The 19015-nt window shown below is 34.4% G+C and overlaps 1 protein-coding gene across 4 annotated transcripts; it reads right to left on the bottom strand.

Annotated features, from left to right (window-relative positions):
• Positions 1-230: 230 nt before the first annotated feature.
• On the bottom strand, positions 231-17827 carry LOC149539957 (cold-regulated 413 plasma membrane protein 2-like). 4 transcript variants are annotated; one of them, XM_089801175.1, is made up of 4 exons: positions 17482-17817; positions 2254-2364; positions 1243-1313; positions 231-967 (listed from the first exon to the last, which is right to left on the bottom strand). In XM_089801175.1, exons 1-4 carry the CDS (start codon positions 17592-17594, stop codon positions 690-692), a joined length of 573 nt encoding a protein of 190 aa, XP_089657301.1. In that variant the 5' UTR covers positions 17595-17817; the 3' UTR covers positions 231-689. The 4 variants fall into 4 exon arrangements, with proteins under 4 accessions (XP_089657301.1, XP_089657302.1, XP_089657303.1 ...); XM_089801176.1 differs by having other exon boundaries at positions 231-946; positions 17482-17803; XM_089801177.1 differs by lacking the exon at positions 2254-2364 and having other exon boundaries at positions 17482-17827.
• Positions 17828-19015: the final 1188 nt, after the last annotated feature.

Raw genomic sequence — 19015 nt, 5'->3', positions numbered from 1 at the left:
CCAAATTTACTTTAGTTTAAACATATGTAACCAAGCCAAATATGCAAAGACACTATTATCACTCTAAAAAATTGGAAAGGAAGCCAATAGATATTGTTGAAGTTTCTGAAAAGCATCTCTAAAAAAATCCATAGGCAGATATTGCTGACAGACAAGCAGCTATATCCATCAAGAAAATATGCCTTGAGTTACATTTATGATGTCTTTGACAGTATCAGACAAAGTCAATCTTTAAATGAAAAGAAATTGTATTCGTAAAAATACAGTCCTGTACATTCCCTTAGGTCCTCTTGTTGTGCATACAAATGTAAGGTAGATATATACAAAACTTCAAATTAATACTTGTGGTAGACAATATATGTCTTAAAGCATGCTTGTTTCGCATACTGACAAGTATCGGAGAAAATAACAGACAACTTTAAAAGTAAGGGATCCATAACATACAAGAGCAGAATGCCTGAAGTTGAAGATACTCATTTTCTAGAAAAAGCTCAAGTGAAAAAGGACATTTATGCTACAACTAATGTAACAGACAGTCAACTGCAGTACAGGTGTGGATCAAGAAAATGGAATAGGTTTGACAAGATTTAGAGTTCTCTTTTACCAGAAAAGAAATCTCACTCAAAAAAAGCCTACATTGCCAACTTCAGGGTCCTGCTTAAGAAATTCCCACCAGATCAATCTAGAATCTACCCATCAGTAGATTGTTGCCAAACTTCATTAGTGAACTGATAGACTTCCAGTAGTGGAGAAATTAGCAATGCAATGATGGCTAGGGAATTCACACAGTAGCCTACTTTAGATAAAGTTGGTGAAGGTAGTCTCGATCTGATAAGTGCATCAAGAAGAATTGAACCCATGGCAACACTTATTGTGGATCCTAATATATTGTTGCGAAGATATCTTGCCAGCATTTGTGGAACTGTAACTGTCAGCAGCAGCAGAGCTACAGGAAATCCACAAAAATCTGCATAGATTAAGCATCATATTCAAATTAAGCTTTGCGCATAAAAGACTTCAAAATTAATAACATGTGCAAGTTTGTCTAGCCTCAACAAAGAATATAAGAACCAAGATCTTGTTAATTTCCTGATAATATGAAGTAATTTTAAATAATTATATTCGATAATTGATTCCCTAGAATGAAGGGTAGGATGTGAGAATAGAGTTAATTACAATAAAAACAAGTGACAGACAGAAAAGGATTCATTTTCAATGTCAGAAAAACTAGCACAAACTTACCCAAAATGTATTTTCGAAAGAAGAGATGCAATGTAACAAATAGAAAGGTCAACCACCTGCCAAAATCCTCCCTGAAGAGAAAAAGGTATAAATGTTACTATAGCATTTATGGTAACTACAACCCACCAGCCGAAATTCATCTGGAAGAGAAAATAGAAAAAGAAAAGTATAAATGTTAGTAAAGCAATATGGTTAGGAACTAAGTGAGTTTAATCTTGAGATATATACGATAGCATACAAATTATCTGGAGTAGAAGGCATTATCCAGATACCTGCCTATGCCTATGAGGCTATGCCTATCTAGTTGTGTGGTTAGGGCACAAATCAAATCTCTGCCATTGGACCATAATCTAGAAAGATACTCCCTCCTAGGGATGGGTGGGAAGACCTTTATTCCACCGTTGTAGGTCGTGATCATATAGCTCAATAGAGGGTGCCAACTGAATGATTAGGGTGAGATAGTCAGCGGCCCCAACTCCCCTTGTATATAGCTAGACCCTCACCCTCACTATCTGGATAGATGGCCCCATAGCTAGATCTGGGTACAATATGAAGGCCAAGGGCATCGATATGGATATAGATAGACCCTTGCTGTTGCTAGATGACAAAAAGGCTATGGAATAATAGACTGTTATGTATAGAATATAGATTGGAGAGGCAGATATGGATGGTTTGTCATCTCCAGCTTGTGTTGGTAGCCTGTAGCCTGAGGTCCCCCTCTCAAAATGGATTTCTGCTCCTGTATACTGTATGATATGATAACCCTCATACAGAAATGGTTTGACTTGATTGTTTGCTATCTTATGAAAAAATGATATTCCTAGAAGGTTTGAGCCTTGAATATTAAGGACCTACCCTTGCTGATACAATCCAAAAGATCCTATGTTTTCCCCATGCTGGGAATAAATACCTCATGACTATGACCGACCATGTGTGGGGTGTGCCTGTGTACAGGTGCATGTAAGCATAATCCCTGGATAAGCAATTCAAAGACCAAAAAAATTAACATACCATATAATATTAAATAGTATCGATGGCAAATTCAATACTATTAATGCGACAAGTGGCCAAATTACTATGTTGATATGCCGCCAATTTTCTTTACAAGAGGCTAACAGATACCTACACAAAAACACGACCATCCTCAAGTTATCCCATTTAATTAATTTTGTGTTCAGAAAATCAAAGATTGAGATATGGATAGCCAGAAACTGATAGAAAGAAAAAAAAAAAAGATTCAAAACAAAGCATACATTTAAAATTATTGAATGAAAGAATCCTACAGTATGGTAGCTTTAATATTATTCACTAGTGACCAAAGAATTCAAATAAAAAGCACTTGTGACCTACTTATCAGGAAAGTGTAGACCATTTTTTGCTCTATCTATTGATATCAAATAAAATGTAGTTAAAGGCAATGCTCAAACTTTAATATACCTGCAACAAATCAGTAAATATGTACATTAAACAATCATGCTGTACAAGGATATCCCAGTCACTAAGTAGAACTGGTAAAAACAATTATGCAGGGTATCTCTGAGAAGGTCCTATAATAATTGATTCCTGCATTCCTTAATACTATTCCTCTCGAGGGGCTTCACTATGTGTAGCATCCATGTCTTGCCTTGACTCTAGTCTATTTCCATCACTATCAAGTATCATCCAGCATCAATTACTGCAGGATTAATCTGTTCTATTTGCTGATACTCTTGACCAAATTATCCTCTGAGATTAGAACCAAAGCATTGCCATTGTGAAAAAAATGCAAATAAAACGATGCTTGGAATCTGCTTTTCATAAATGGGTAAGAACTTGATTCTGGCAATGGTGGCCATCTGGTAACCAAGAGCATACATGGAAAAAAAACAGAGCTCTACAATTGCATCTGAATAGGCAAAATGCATAAAGCATTTTCTTGATCTACTTATTAATTAAAATGTGAAATGCAGTTAAACCATAGAAAGAATATACAGTCCTACACTACAGGACTAAAAGACTCAGTAAATACGTAGATGCATAAAGAGGGTCCTCAAAAACCAATAAGATGACAGAGTCCTTAAAAGCAATCCCCACGCTGTATATATGTGCTGATGAAAAGAGAGCAACTTGATAATTAAGCATCAAAATAGTCATGGCAGGGGGGTTCTAAGGAATCAAAATTGGAAAATAGGCAGGGAGGATTCCAGAAAATAAAATGGATAAACTTGCAGGGATGGTTAGAGCAATATCGAGGATGGAAGCATGAAACAGTATGTGAACCACATAGGAAAAATGTTATGTTCATGATGTTACCTGTATAGTGAATGGGGACATACTAGTTAACAGATTCCATTGTTTTCACTTAACTTTCATTGTCAATCTGCATCTACAACAAGAGGCCAAAAAGGCTACAACTACAAAATATCAAAATGTAGAAAATTTGAAAAATGACACATTTCAAAATTCAGGATGCATTTCTTGATTGAGCATTTTATTCAGTACGTAACCTGTCTTTTAATTTTTATCTCTTTGAATCACTTTTATATTTTGTTTTAAGTAAGATTTGTAATACTTAACTTACAACCATGATATTACTGTATTTCCATAGTGCTTGATATAACTAACATTTAAATCTCTACAAACTCCATTAGTGGTGAGATGAAGAACTGCGGTAGAGGTTTTTTTAGATCCATATACAACCCCACTCTAACCAAATATAAGTTGCAGCTGTACAAAAAATTAACTCACTAAGAAAATGGTATATAATACAGAGGAAAACATTAATTCTAGGTTTATGGACCTTCTTCTGCCACATTATAGACTGTTTTGGTTTTAACTTTCAGCCATGAGGGCGCCAATTAACAGCCACTATTAGTAGTATTACGGGAACAACAGAAATAATGGATCAAGCTGGGGCATGGGGTATGAACATGGCTCACCAATTGACAGCGACTATTAGTAGTAGTATGGCAACAACAGAAATAATGGATCAAGCTAGGGCATGGGGTATGAACATGGCTTTACTGAAGGCAGTAGACATTTTATTGATGCATTATTCAATAAAGTGGTTGGACTATATTCACTGTATAATGTATAGTATCCCTCACAATTCCATTTCAGAACAATTAAATTTAAGAGAAAAAAGATCACAGCTTTGTATGGAGGAGAATCCATATTAATTTGCATTTAAATCTTATGACTGAAGTGGACATAGAATTGTGTCATCTAGTTATGTAAAAGAGTATTACAGCTTGCCTAGACCTAGCCACACCTTTTTTAACAAAGGTGTCATCTAGTTATGTAAAAGAGTATTTCAGCTTGCCTAGACCTAAACACACTTTTTTTAACAAAGCACTAAATTTATTCAATGATTCTACGAAAAACGTTTCCTTTTGAAAGATTGAATTAATAGGTGCAGCTATGTCTATGGAATATATTCATTCACAGCTGTGCTTAAAAATAAACATGAAAAAAAATGCATAATAAATTCTATGATTTTATTTTTTTCAAATTGTGATTGCTGTCCAGGGATGGCTGGCCATGCCCAGACAGTTGACCGCCATTTCGAGCAGATTTCTGGGCATAGAGAGGATATTGAGAATGGTCCAAGGCTATTTTTAATGCAACCCTGAAACATGGTAGATATGGGGACAGAAAACCTTGGGGAAATTACCGTGTGTCCCTGATAATAAAAAGATGTGATTCTATAACAGGATCAATTTTCTGTGATAGAGGCTGCATACAACAACAGCTAGCAATTTCATTGCTGCAACAGTATGGGAGATTTTGTATGAAACCATTGGGTTAAGCAGTATAGGACAGAGTTACTTAAGTTCCTTTTATGTTACAATATGTGAAGCAATAGGCAACTTTGATCAAACAACACCTCCAAAAGGCACAGTATCATAGGAAGAAGCATATTGATTCCAAGACAGTGAATCGGCATTTCTAAGTAAGGTATTTTTGAAAATTTGACCCTACAAGAACCCTGTTATTAAAAAAAAGGATCTAAGCTTGCACCTGTACTCTTGGGGGCTTTTGAGATCCTTGAGTTAGAGTGGTCAGTAGCTTACCATTTAACATTGTCTCCCAATCTATCAGAGATCTATTATATCTTCCATGTATCTGCCCTAAGGAGACTCATTGCCATGTGTTAGATTGGATGATCCTGCAGGTAGAGGGAGATGGGCAGCTGGTTTTGGAGCTCATAAGTTATGGGAAGCATTAGAGGTTGGACATCAAGTCCAACAGATGGACTGAGTTAGGGTCTAGTGGGGTAGTGTTGGTGTGTGCTTTATGACATAGACAACATAAAATAAAATACCATGGGTACTCTATCCTCTCTTGAACAAAATCTTATGATGCACTAAACAAACAAATTGTGTGATCATACAAATGATTCCAAGTTTCCTAATGTGAGTAACTTTTCTGTTTAGGATAGACTCTCATGTAGGATGATTTGCTGAAAACCTTCAAGGAGACTTACGTGGTATTAAAGATTTTACCATTAAACTTTAGAATTTCCTTTATCCATTTCATTTGGACTTTCTAGGTTTAACACTCACAGAGATTTCTAAAACAAAGTGCAAAATAGGAGGGTATAAGAAGACAATTCTAAACCTATGAAATCTAGAGACAACATAAAAGTGGAATTTCAAACCTATTCTTGTTTTGCCAAATTTAACGACTCCACAAGAATAGTTCAATCTTGTAAGGTACTTCAAGAATTTTCACATCAAAGATATTGACCAACATTTGACCAATGAATATAGTAATGGAAGTTATAATTTTTTATCACAAGTTCAGACTAACTTTGCATGATAGTTGAAAATATCCAATCTATCAAAAGTATAAATATATTAATTCCACAATGAGCATTCTCATTGAATCCTTCATTCTATTTAGCAACTTGAAAATAAAATCTACTTTAAGTGAGAAACACGAAACCATGTAACTTGCAACAGATATTAAATTCACCATCAATCAATTAACGAATTTACTTAAAAAGTGTTTAGAGCAACAATTTCTCTAAATCTTCCTTTACAAATGAGAGGAGTGGAGTTTATACAAAGTTCAAGAATAAATGAAGAGCCAAGATCAATTTAAGACCAATGGCCAAGATTTAGACAACTATACCCTAATGAAATAACCCCAACCAGTTAGTTATATATAACTTTGTCAAACACCAAATTCTTTTATAATTCAGTTGTTTGACATTTTGTCAAACACTTTGCAAGAAAGCTTTGATACCACTATAATGAGCCTTGCTGGCTCTCAAACAATAGTTAAGGCATGCCTTGAAACCTTTTGAAATGAAGTCTAGTAGCAACAAAAGAATTCTCCAACAAACAAATGCAACTGCAAATATAAAAACGTTGCTCCCAAAGTGTAGATAGAAAATAATGCCGAGCAGCAAATATAAATGGGTGCTCAACCAACTCCAAATTAATCAACACCCAACCACTTCTCAGCAACAGTAATAACAGTATAAGAAGACGCCAAATTCTAAATTCCCAACACCACAGTATCTCCCAACCACAGTGGATACAGCAATGGAGATAAAGACCAATTCTCAAAAAACTAATTTACAATACCTTAACTGTGAATTACAATAAACTCCTCAAGAACAAACCCTTATACTTCAGCAAAGGCACAGAAAAATTAGACTTCAGAAACATCACAAAAACGACAAAGCAAAATAAGATAATCAAATAATCAGATACTTTACTTATCAAATAGGCTCATATTTATAATCTCCAAATGGCACAAAGTTTCCCAAATGAACTTCACTTAAGAAGCTTCCCACACACAACATTAAAATATAATAAAGTGTCATTATAAACTAATTTATTAATTGCTTTTGGCTCCAAAAATGACCTTTTCCACCATAATATAATACTTTGACATGTAAGGCCATTGTTCCTTATTCCCACGATTTAAAACTTTTTGTCTCGGTTCCAATAAGCTATGATACTGAGGTGACCAACAAACAACCCCAACAAAAAAAACAGCCTTAACATATTTAGATGAATAATAATAATAATTCACCCGCCTTGCAAAAATAGCTAAAGAAGCAATAGAATCAAAATCTGACAACACAAAAGTAATCCTGATGATGAAAGATGATGAATGAACCTGACAGGGTGACTTACTATAAATAGACACTCCCTCCAAGATTCTTGGAGCTCAAACCAGAAGCTCAAAATAACAACTGAGAGCATCACCCAACTCCTCTAACTCAACCGAGCTCATCGAAATCAATAGATTGACTTACAATAAATTATTAAATAGTAAGTCACTCAAACGGAGCCAAAACACACCATAGGTTGTTGGAAAGCCTATAAGCACACAACTGAGACCTTTAAATCCCACTGTCAGCTCACAAGGGTCATGATGGTGAACTAACTTGGCCAATTGTAGGAACCTGCTAAAAATGGGGACATTACACCTAATTAGGTTTTACTGATTCTCTAGCAAGAATCAATGAAAATGATCTTGTACAGAGCTTTCTTCTAAAAGAAAGTACCCTTTATCCTTTCCTTAGTAGCTTACTCAATGAGCCTAGATGCCATAGGCATGAGGTTATCTAATTGGTGGAGACAGGTGCTTGCCACCTTGGCATGCTTATCTCTTTGAATAAAGTTAGCTTTGAACAATTCTTCTTCAGTTTTAGGAATTTGGGATTTTGGGAAAATATTCCCAAATTGCATCATCTTCAAAATTTAAACCTTCTTGAACTTGGAATTTCTCCCTTTTGAATGCTATTCTTCATCTTCAATCCAGGATCTTTAATATTTTGGTGCGAACTTTGAAGTCTAGAAGATGTCTTTGAAAATTTTGGTCATGATGGTGAACTTGCTTCGATTGTGAAAACATTGGGTTTGGAAATTAGTTGGAAGTTAGAATTTTGAATCGGAGAATATTTCTCCTGTGCTTATGGAATTTCCAACACTTGCCAAATTTTCTTTGCTCTTTGAATTTCCTTGGCATGGAATGAGAATTTCATCATGTTGCTTGCATTTTCATGCTTAAAGGGTGGGACTTGATGCGCTTCAAGGAATCCCTCACAACTGGATAACTTTGTCCTTTCCTTTCACTAGACCTCATGACAGTCTTAGCTTTCTTCTAGAATTTTCCTTGAGCAGACTTGGTGCAACCTTGTGGGTTTTGCCATGCCTTAGACAAATTTCTTATCTTTAAACATCATCTTTCCTTAGATAGTTTCAATTCCTTTCTTTGATCTTGATCTTTGGAATTCTTGGGTTGTTGTACCATCTCCTTCATCTTTGGCTACCCTTGATTGTTCACTTGGCATCAGACTTGCAAAACAACACTGAGAAAATTGTCAATAACTCTTGTAAATGACTTCACCAATATTACCTTTGATCTTGAAATGGCCTTCTAGATTTTGGAAACAATAAAGACAAGTCCTTGGTAATGCACTTTTAGGTCTGATTTTCAAGAAATTTCACATACTTAGGATATTTCACCATTGCTTCCTTAGCGGTTTCACCCTCTACAAACCCCTTCTCTCTCTAAAAATATATGTCTCTTATTTTCTATGCTTGAACTTAAAATTATCACTTTGAAACTTGGCATTTTCCTCTTTCCCACTTAGAATTCGCTCTGAATACTTGGTGATTTCAACCTCAAATGACTTTGGACTCTACAATTTTCTAACTTTTCTCTATCTTTAGAGAGTGAACTTCATCTCTTCATTTGGATTCTTCACCTAGGTTGTCAACTCTTGGCCAGTTTTTCATCATGAAAAGGCAGACTTTATCTTGGTTTAAAAAATTTCATTAACACTTGGCCAAATTTGCAAGTCATCCTAAATTGGATGAACTTTACTTGTGTATGTGGTCTATGGATATCAGCATGTAGCCAAATTTATGAGTCACTCTAATTAGGAAGGACTTTGTGTTACATACCAAAATTTAGACCTATTTAAAAATAAATTATAGTCGTTGTGATGATTAGTTAAAAACTATTGATTCCTTGTTCATGTGAAAAGGGTAGTTATATTCAACCGTTTTAATTTTTCATATGAACTTGAATGTTAACAATTACTATGAATAATTGCTTAATGATGATGATAGTTAGCTGTTACTATTGATAATGGTAGTTAGCAGTTGCCTGTTCTTCTAAACGATGGTAGTTAACTAATTTCTTTACTGCTATCTGTGTTATATGTTGATATGGATTTATCATGGAGTACTTGTTATTATTGTGAGAAATGTTGCACGGGTGGTTGTAGGAGCAGACAAGGAGGGAAGCATTGCTTAACAGGATCTACGAAATGGGGCACTACCTTAGTCCATTTATCTGATCAACAAGTATGACCTCTAACTACCTTGGTAAGGACATAGCGACTACATAATAGGGTACATACATTGGACACACGAGTTACTTGGACAACCAATAAAAACATTAAAATATTATAACATAATCAAAATTCGTACTTTCAAATAGTTTATGTTGGTACTCTCATCATTTCATTATATATGTGTGTGTGTGTGCACGCGCACATAAGTATAAAAGTATGGTGCTACCATAGTATTAAATTATTCAAGCTCATCTCTGTTAACATAAGTATACATACGTACATACATATATATACACACACACACATTGAGAGGATATGAAGATAAAATAGTTTCCCAATTATGCAAGTATATAGATATGCATATCCTAATAGGTACAACCTTAGACACAGTAATAATATGATGACACCATTCAAAAATTATATATATATGTGTGTGTGTGTGTGTGTGTGTGTGTGTGTGCAAATATATATGTGTATAAAATTATAAATTATTCCTTTAATAAGGAGTCCTTCGAATTCTTTTTCTTATAGGTCTCTATAAGAGACAATGAGTACACTTGGCATTTTCCTTCTTTTAAATCGGTGAACCAAGAAGCCGATAATCTTGTTGTAACTGCTATCAAGAGTCACAGCTTTTATTTGAGCCTTCTATATTGTTCTCATTTTTATAGAGGCTCGAGAGTATGTCTGGTAGCTAGAATCGATATTGTTGTTCTTCCCATTCCTTCTCATTCTTTTCTCTTCTTTTCATACAACCGATATTGGGATAGAGTCCAAGCTTGTTGTTTTGCTAATAAGGACTCAACATTTTTTGTAAAAAGTGTTGGCATATCCAAATTTGAGAGCTGGCTAGTCAGATTAATCAAGTTCAGTTCCATCATTGATCAAGTTACGTGAATAACTTCTTTTCCTTATTTGATATATTTATTGCATTTGAATTTTAGATGCAAGGGGAGTTTCAGAATTTCCAATGTTCAATGCTTGACTGTGAAGTAGTTTAAGACTACCAAGTAGTCATTTGATCAAGTTTACCCAGCTATATAATCATGTTGAATCTGAAACTGAATGCATATGTTATGTTATGATTTCAATTTTCGAATCAGCCTGTCTTTTATTTCTGAATTAAATTTTCTGATTTATTTTAAGAGAACTCCTCGAGTCTCAAAGATGGCTTCATGCCACTTCTAAAATATGATCTTCTATTAGCTGAGTTTCAGCAAATGAATTAATCTCCTCTATGAATGAACACCCACGACTCACCCCGGCTGGTTGGCCAAGAGAGAGGGTGAAGAGGTGGAAAGGAAGTTCTACAAAAACAAAGAATAGAAATCATAATTGATACAATAACTTTATTTTTTATGAACTAATTATTAAGCTCATGCATGTCCAATCTACTTACCCTGTTGTCAAGTCAAGTAGTGGTGATCGGGTATTAGAAATCCATCTAAATCCTTGGCCAAGGTCGTTAAAGGCATGCTTGCCTTCTATAGATTACATGATGTCGGTGGCTCTAGTTGATTAGACATGCTCGTTTATTACTGAGCGGACATTCTAAACACCGGTATTGCTTAGATGGCTGGACTAATAATGCCCCAAGCCTAGCCCTAGGGTAGGGAGTGTCTTTCTTATCAAAATATTGTGTGGGGATTGATATGGTCAATTGGGAGGTTAAGCCTAAGCTAATGCTTCTCCCCTTATCTGAAAGCTGAGGCTTGCACAACCATTACGAGACTCTCCAGTTAGATTTTTTATGTTCTTCTACCTTTCTTTACTATACATTTATTTTCACTTGTGAATATTGAATATCAAAGAGTTAATGTTAATGATTTAAGTTCTTTCTATAATTATGATAGAAATCAGTTATTTCAATTGGTTGTTGTTTCAGTTGAATGTTAATTCAGTTAATTTCACATGAAATTGAAATAAAGATGTTCACTTCGGTTAATTGGTTGAAGTATTGTTTTCATATCTGTTCTTCATTCAGAATATAGCTCTATCTTTTTAGTAAAGAAAATTCGTTTGTTACACTTTGCTTGTCCTTGTGGATTTTCTCAGAACTTTCCTTAGTAGATTTCATTATGGATCAATGAATTTCTCAACACTCACTCAATTTCCCACAACTTCTCTTGGATTGGAATTAGAAATTCTCACTCAGTTTTCCAGAACTTCCAGATTTTCACTTTCTTCATAGCATGGACATCTACCTCCAATTCTTCACAAATCTATCCAACCTGTAATATTTGCAGATTGAAATTATGAATTCAGAACTAAAAATTCCTTTCAAGTCTGTATAAAGTTGTCTTAGTCATGTCAATCAGATTAGAAAACTCCAAGAAAATTTAGGAAATTGCCTGAGAAGCAACTTAAAAAATTGAAAGAACTTCAAATTTTGAATGGAAAACTCCAGCAAAAATGAAAAATCTTCTGCTAGCTTAGATCTGTGCTAAGAAATTATCTTCACATTCAATCTGAAAATCATCTAATATATCCACTTTCCTGCCACCTCCAGAAGTTCAATTTCCAACTTGTGGAAAATGAAATGCCAAACTTATGAATTTATAGGAATCATGACTGTTCATGAAGAGATCAAACTCCTTGCTTTATTTTTCTGTTTTTCTGATGTTATTCCTCTTTCCTTTCTTTCTTGGAGAGACTTTGTTGTATAGCTTGTCATGAGCCTAAATTGACATCTGAATAATACTTCAAATACATATATATATACATTATTCTTAAGAATTATTCTTTAGACTCAAGTCTCTAACATAATATAATAACTAAATCAAGAATATAATCATAGTATTAATGTTATTAATGATTATCCATAATGAATAAAAATAAGTGAGAGAATAATAATTAAATAAATTATACCTTATCAAATATCAAAGTTATTAAATCAACAATATAATATTAATTATCCAACTAATATATATATTGAATAAGACTTTTAAAAGGGGTGAAACAAATAAATAAAATAATAATAATGGAAGGGGCCTCTTATATTACTAAATCCCATGAAGGGACATGACCACTTGGCTCTACACATATAAACGGGCTGCAAAATTGTTTGGGAAAAAGAAAGGTGTTTCTTTTGGGGGGAAAACAAAGGATTGATGCAGCAACCACGTCACTGTACACACCACGTGGACTGAATTCTGTAACCAAGGAGTACGGGAGTATTTGGGACCCCGTGCAGAAGGAGGACGACATAATTAAGACCATCATACCACGTGAAGGATAAACCACTAAGAAGAAACATCAGTTGAAAGCGAAGACTTTGGCAAGAAGACATTAGTTTAAGCACCAACATACACCACACATTGATCAAGGGTTTCCGGTACCGAGTTCATGAAGGTAACCATATTGTTTAAAGTTTCCTTTTATATATTTGCACTATATTCTTCATCATCACTCTTCTATATATATATACACGAAAGTGGTAATGTTAAAAGAATAATATTTAAGGATAGTATTCAATGAATATGAGACTTAATGAATTAACATCGCTATTTGTTAAAGGTTAATTAAGGTACTGCAAGATAGTGATGTAATTCTAATTGATCTAACTAGTTGATTAAAACTCTATAGTGCCAGTGTAGGAATGATGCTCATCTCTATATGAATGGTTGCGGGCCAGTATAGAGATTGTGGGCATTTCTATAAGAATGGCTAAATGAGTAGATGGAATCTCATAGTGCTAGTATAGGAAGCGAGGTCCTTGTATGAATGGCTATCGTGCTAGTGTGAGAGATAAGTAATCCTATATGAATGGCTAGATGAGGAATGGATAATGGCTAGAATATTCAGATGATGTCAACATATGCATATGAGAGTCTTAAAGGGTGCATTCTAGAAAAGACAGTTGACCAACAGAGGAACCCGGTCTAGAGATATCTTTAAGGTTGGGTTAGGATAGAGGATAGAATAATGAAATATATTATATTATTGTATAAATTCTAACATTGGTTTTGGCAGATATTAATGTCCTAGTTAGTGGGGACATTACATAGCTTGTTTTTTTCTTCATAGCTATCCCTCAACATTCTTTTGCTTTCTTCTAGAAGTTCTTATGAGTTGATCCGTTTATGCTTTCTTTCTTCTAGAACTTCTGATTCAAATTGATCTTGCTTGTTTTCTTCTTCCACAAGTCAATCTCTTCATGTTTCTAGAATTTTCTGTCAAGTGTGGGCGGACTCGAGCATAACTTGAGGAATTTTCCCTGCCTTAGAATATTTTCATCTCCTCAAAACCTCTCATGGTTGGACTTTGCATGAATTTGAGGATTTTTCTTCGAAAGGTCAGACATGATGTGAGTTTATGAAAAACCTTTGGCAGGGCAAAGTTCATGTAGATTAAGGACAAGTTTCAAGTCAGACTTCATTTGCATTTTGGACAAGCTTCATTTTGGAATTCATGTAGATTTTGGACAAGCTTCAAGTTGGGCTTCATGTACATTTAGGACATGTCCGTACCTTTAGACAGCTGAGCAGAGTTCACTTGCAAATTAGAATTTTTGGACTTCCAAGTTAGACTTCTCATGCCTTTCAGAATTTCTTGAGGATTTTCCATAATTCTTGGGCGGAGTTGGGGTCTTGATGAGATTCTCAAGGTTGGAGGAGGACATTTTTATATACTTTAAGTTATATTTATATAATTACTGTCAGGAGGTTTCAGACTGGTTGCAGATCTCTATAAGTTACAATGGAGATTCTGGATTTTGTAAGATCCTAAAAAATTTTGGACTTGGCCAAATTTCAGTAATTTGGAAATTTCACCAATTTTCATGCCCTTTTCATGATATTCCAGTCGAACTTTGAAGTTGAAAACAAGAATTCTGCACTTGGGTGATTTCATATTTCTTTAGTTGCAAATGCAACTTTTCGCCTTTCCAAACTAGAAACAATAAAAATAGAAAAAGAAGCAAAAAACTTTCTAAATTTAGAAAAAAAAAAACAACAAAGGAGGTTCCCAGATTGGCCCCAAAATGCTAAAAAATGAAAGTTTTGAAAAAAGAAAAAGAACTGAGTAAAAAAAATGCTATCAGAATTGACATCAACCAATGTCATTCCTCGTCCCTTGGCCCTTCTAAAAACCTTAATGGCATCAAATATACTCATTTGATCGTCCTTCTCCGTTTTACTTTCCGACATCCCAAAACTTGGCAAAACTCTAAACTTTGATTGAACTCCTAAACTTCGCACTGGTAAGAGACCAATGACTGAAATTGAAACATTTCAACAAAACCCTAAAGCAAAAAATTTGGGGTCCCCCATTTGTGATGGGGCAAAGTGTGATTATGTCACAACAAGTAGGTGCAATGTGAAAACGAGCACATGGGAGGAGGTAAGACCCCTTCAAGCAGCTTATTCACACTTTCTTTTGTGACTTCCAAGAGGAAGTCTAGTTCTAAGGAAGGGAGATGCAGTGCCCTAGTTCACCATATTTAAAATTTATCCTCACTTCATCACATGTGGACTAGCAGATTTGAAGGTTCTATGATCATTGTATATTATAATATTTTAGATATTTCTTGTTTCTTGCACGTGCGATTTGAATTGTATAAATATAGCAATATCTTTCCAGCCGTATGATTTTGATGTACTTGTATCTCTACTTATATCACTAGACTAGTTGTGATTGCCTTCTTTTCAATTAGATAGGACCTAGATGGATGATTTAGCATCGTTTGCATTTTTTTGGATACTAATGTTGAATAATGCTTAGATTCACATGTGTGAGTTGTTTCTTGGTCATGTAAAATGAGTACTTGACGTACTCAATGTATTTGTATTTTGTGATATCATCCTATATGAGTTATTTTTATGTTTAAGTAATTTAAATGCATACTATCATGCTTGGATGTATTAATTGCTGCAATGAGTGTAAAGATTGCAGATATAGCTAAAGAATGAGTGAGTGAGGAGAGACTCTAGAGTCTAGACAGTCCATTTCCATATCACCTCTTCTAATCCCAGAGTAACACTATTCTTTTCAAAAAACCTAGCTAGACAGCTAGAGGCTTAGTTAGTAGGAACCTTAAAGGTTCATTTACATTTTAGTTTTCCCAGCACATTTTTAAGAATTTTAATTTTTCAAATGTCGCTTTTACTAGATGTATAGTGTTAGAAAAGTGGTTCTAAGGAAGGGAGAGAGGGAGAGAGGGGGAGAGAGAGATTGTGAAGGCAAGAGTTAGGATATATGTTTTAATCGTTATTCAAGTGTTAAGAGCCTATTAAACACCTTGTAGGGCCTTTTGAATGAAGTGAAGAAAAGGCATATTTGTCTCTTTCCACTTGCAAAGCAGGAGCTCCTATATATGCCCGTAAGCCTCTTGCGTATGTTTATGCAGTTGAGAAAGTAAAAGATGAAGAAGCAGGTGGAGAATTTCCAGGAGTGGGAAATTGAGATGGACCCTTGAGAATGGATTCTTTTGAGTTCTTTTTTTACTTGCTGAATATTGTTTTCATATTACTATTATGAGTTGACTGGGCCTTGGATTAAAATCCCTTTAAGACATGTATATTGCAATTATTTAGTTGAGTTCTTCTGTAATTATGGGTTCCATTTTCTTGCTTTTAGATTGTTTTCTCTTAATTTATTTATCTTCATGCCAAGGATGGCTTTTATATTGTTTTTTTTAATTGGCTAACTCTAGAATTAAATTGTTTTAAAATCTAGTCTTATTGAAGGTATTAGGTTGCCCTTCGTAATACCATCACTTTACCATTCTATTGAGCCCCTTTAAGTTTCATGGGTTGTTGTTCTGTTTGTTGTTTTGAGTCATAGTTGGTAAGGAAGGATGGAGGAAATTTGGTCCCATAATCTGCTTACAAAATTCTTTCCTGCTGAACACCCTATTGGACCTGGGGCTCTTAAGAGAGCTGTTTGATAGTCCATAGGGAGCTGTTGAAGGAAAAGTACCAGAAGTTTTGGAGAAAAACGTAATGGTATTACAGAAAAGCTATGCCACTTGGGATATCCTCACCTACCATAGAATTATTTTGGGATAAATTACAACTATTGCTTTCTTCTATATATTTGGACGGATTTTAAGCTACAATATTTTTCACGCCTTATTTTATGTACTACTATGGGTTTTAGTGCTGAAAATAGGGAAACCCTACTTATTTGGAGGGAGCTTGTCAGGGAGTGCCTTAAGTGTTATTCCGCTTGTGCTTTCTTCAAACCCTTTAGATATTCTTAAGAAAGTATAGGGATATTTTGTGGCGAATTGTGGTTTTATTGATCCCCTTCCGCTCGGGGAGTAGTTACAGTTAATCTTAATAATTTGAAGAGCAATCTCTCCTCATCCATTGTAGTTTGGAAAAAAATTGAGATTTATAAAACTCATCTATTTTGCTACATAATATATGCAAATCTGAAACTGAAATATAGTTGTATGAAATTCCCACTGCACTTGGAAATGGATGCTCATCTTTCCATTTTCCACATCTTACATGGACAAACTCGAGAAAATGAAGAAAAAAATGTAACGTACATTTGCACTTTTTTCAAATGCCTTGTATGAGCCTTTAAATCCAAATTAAAAAATTTTGTTAAAAAAAATCACTGGTACCAGGCCATACGTATATAATTGCAGAGCATTAAATACAAATACTTAATCTGAATTCAGAAGAATGAAAAAAACTGTTTGCCCACTTATGTCCTTGCCCTTTCTGAAGGAAGCATCACATCTTCCACTTCCATTATAGTGACACTGAACTTGTAGTAGTAGGATCTATTGAAACTATTGATTGCGAATATGTGAGTGCCACGAGTAATTAAAATCGATCTGCACTAAGTTTAACTGATTTATAGGGTAATGGAAGTATCAGTGTTGTAAGTAAGTGGCTGCAGTAGGCAATTCTTAAGCACATTTTGACAATATAAAAAGGTATTTCCTGGACGGATAATTGTGTAATAAGGTGCAAACTTACAGGGCAGCTGTGATAGCGAGACATCTGGGAAATGTTGTGTCGTGAGCAGAGGCGTCGAACAATGCAGCCGCTTGCACAGCCGAAGATGAATCATTTCCATCAGCTAATGTCATATTTCCTCTATTAAATTTAAGGGTTTTTTTAGGTGTGAATTTCAGCTCTCAAGAATATACGCGTCTCATGTCGAATTCTTTACATGGAGGGCAATGTGAATATTACCAGAGGTGTGGATTCAATGGAGTCGTTGTTCAGCTGTTCAGGGTATGAAGGAATGAAAGATTTGGAAAATGTTTGGGAGGAATATATGGGATTAAAGAATTGTAATCAAAATAGTGAGCACAGTGGCATATTTCTGTAGTCATTTATTAAGGTTTAACTCTTGGATGGGTGAGAAGAATATGATTTGTGTCGATGTTTTTGATGAAATGGATACCATTGAAGGTGTTTAGTGACTCATATTCTTTCATAGAATTCTTTTTGGATACCATTGAAGGTGTTTAGTGACTCATATTTTTTCATAGAATTCTTTTTCTTGATGATGTTTACTTTAGAATCTTTTTCTTGATAATGTTTACTTTAGAATTTTTCCTATTATATTAACTATAACAAGAAATTATTTTTTAGTATTGGTGAAAGAGATAAATTGTCATTGTGAAATGTTCAAGTTCTTAGTAGTATTTGTAGTATTTATAATATTTGTAAAAAAACTTTCTTTTTCATATAAACTGTTTATTTTGGTGTGTCACTGATATTTAGAAAGTTTGTTTGAAAGTTGGTGAGAGGAAATTTGGTGGTAGCTAAAAGATCTTCTATTGAGAACTTGTTAAAGTTGAATGTATTTTCCACGTTTCTTAAATTTGGAACACTTTTATGATGTGTTGCTAATGTTTGGTTTATATAATTGGAAAAGGTCTTAGAACTATTTATAAAAAGGGTCAATTATTATTTTTTACTGGAGAAAATGGTTTTTGCATGAATACTATGTGTTTGATAAATGTAATTGATGTTTATTTCTCATTGGAAGCTATAGAACACTTATATCATTCAAACTTAATCATTTGAGAGTTGTCTGTCTAGTGAATGTGAGTTTAATTTGCACTCAAATTTGGGTTCCCTTTTCTTGTTGCTTAATTTCCCCTCTGAAAACGCACATGTAGTGTGATGCATCATCAATAACCCATTTGAAATGTTTATAGGGTTAGTCAAGTTGAAATTAGCTACATTTGAGATTTGTTGTACCTCATAAAATAGCTACCTGTATTTCAATTTTGGAGAGTGGTACGTCTTATGGTTGTTTGAGGCTATGCAAGTGCAAAAGATTGTCTAGGGTTTCAACTCACACTTTGTCCAATTATAGGCATTTTATGGGTCCTCGGAGAATGTGAAAAATAATATGCATGTATAGATATTCTATATTGAATGCCTCCAATATTTTTGTATTGCTCTTGGAAAATATAATAGTTTTAATGGTTTTCTATTCCCACACTCAATCATCTGAATGAACAATAATTTAATCAACATGAGAACTTTAGAA

The sequence above is a fragment of the Cupressus sempervirens genome, chromosome 9, assembly GCF_028749045.1.
Source record: "Cupressus sempervirens isolate cs-2001-9-10 chromosome 9, ASM2874904v1, whole genome shotgun sequence".
NCBI classification, from domain to species: Eukaryota; Viridiplantae; Streptophyta; class Pinopsida; order Cupressales; family Cupressaceae; genus Cupressus; species Cupressus sempervirens.
This window is presented reverse-complemented; position numbering and strand designations above follow the sequence as displayed.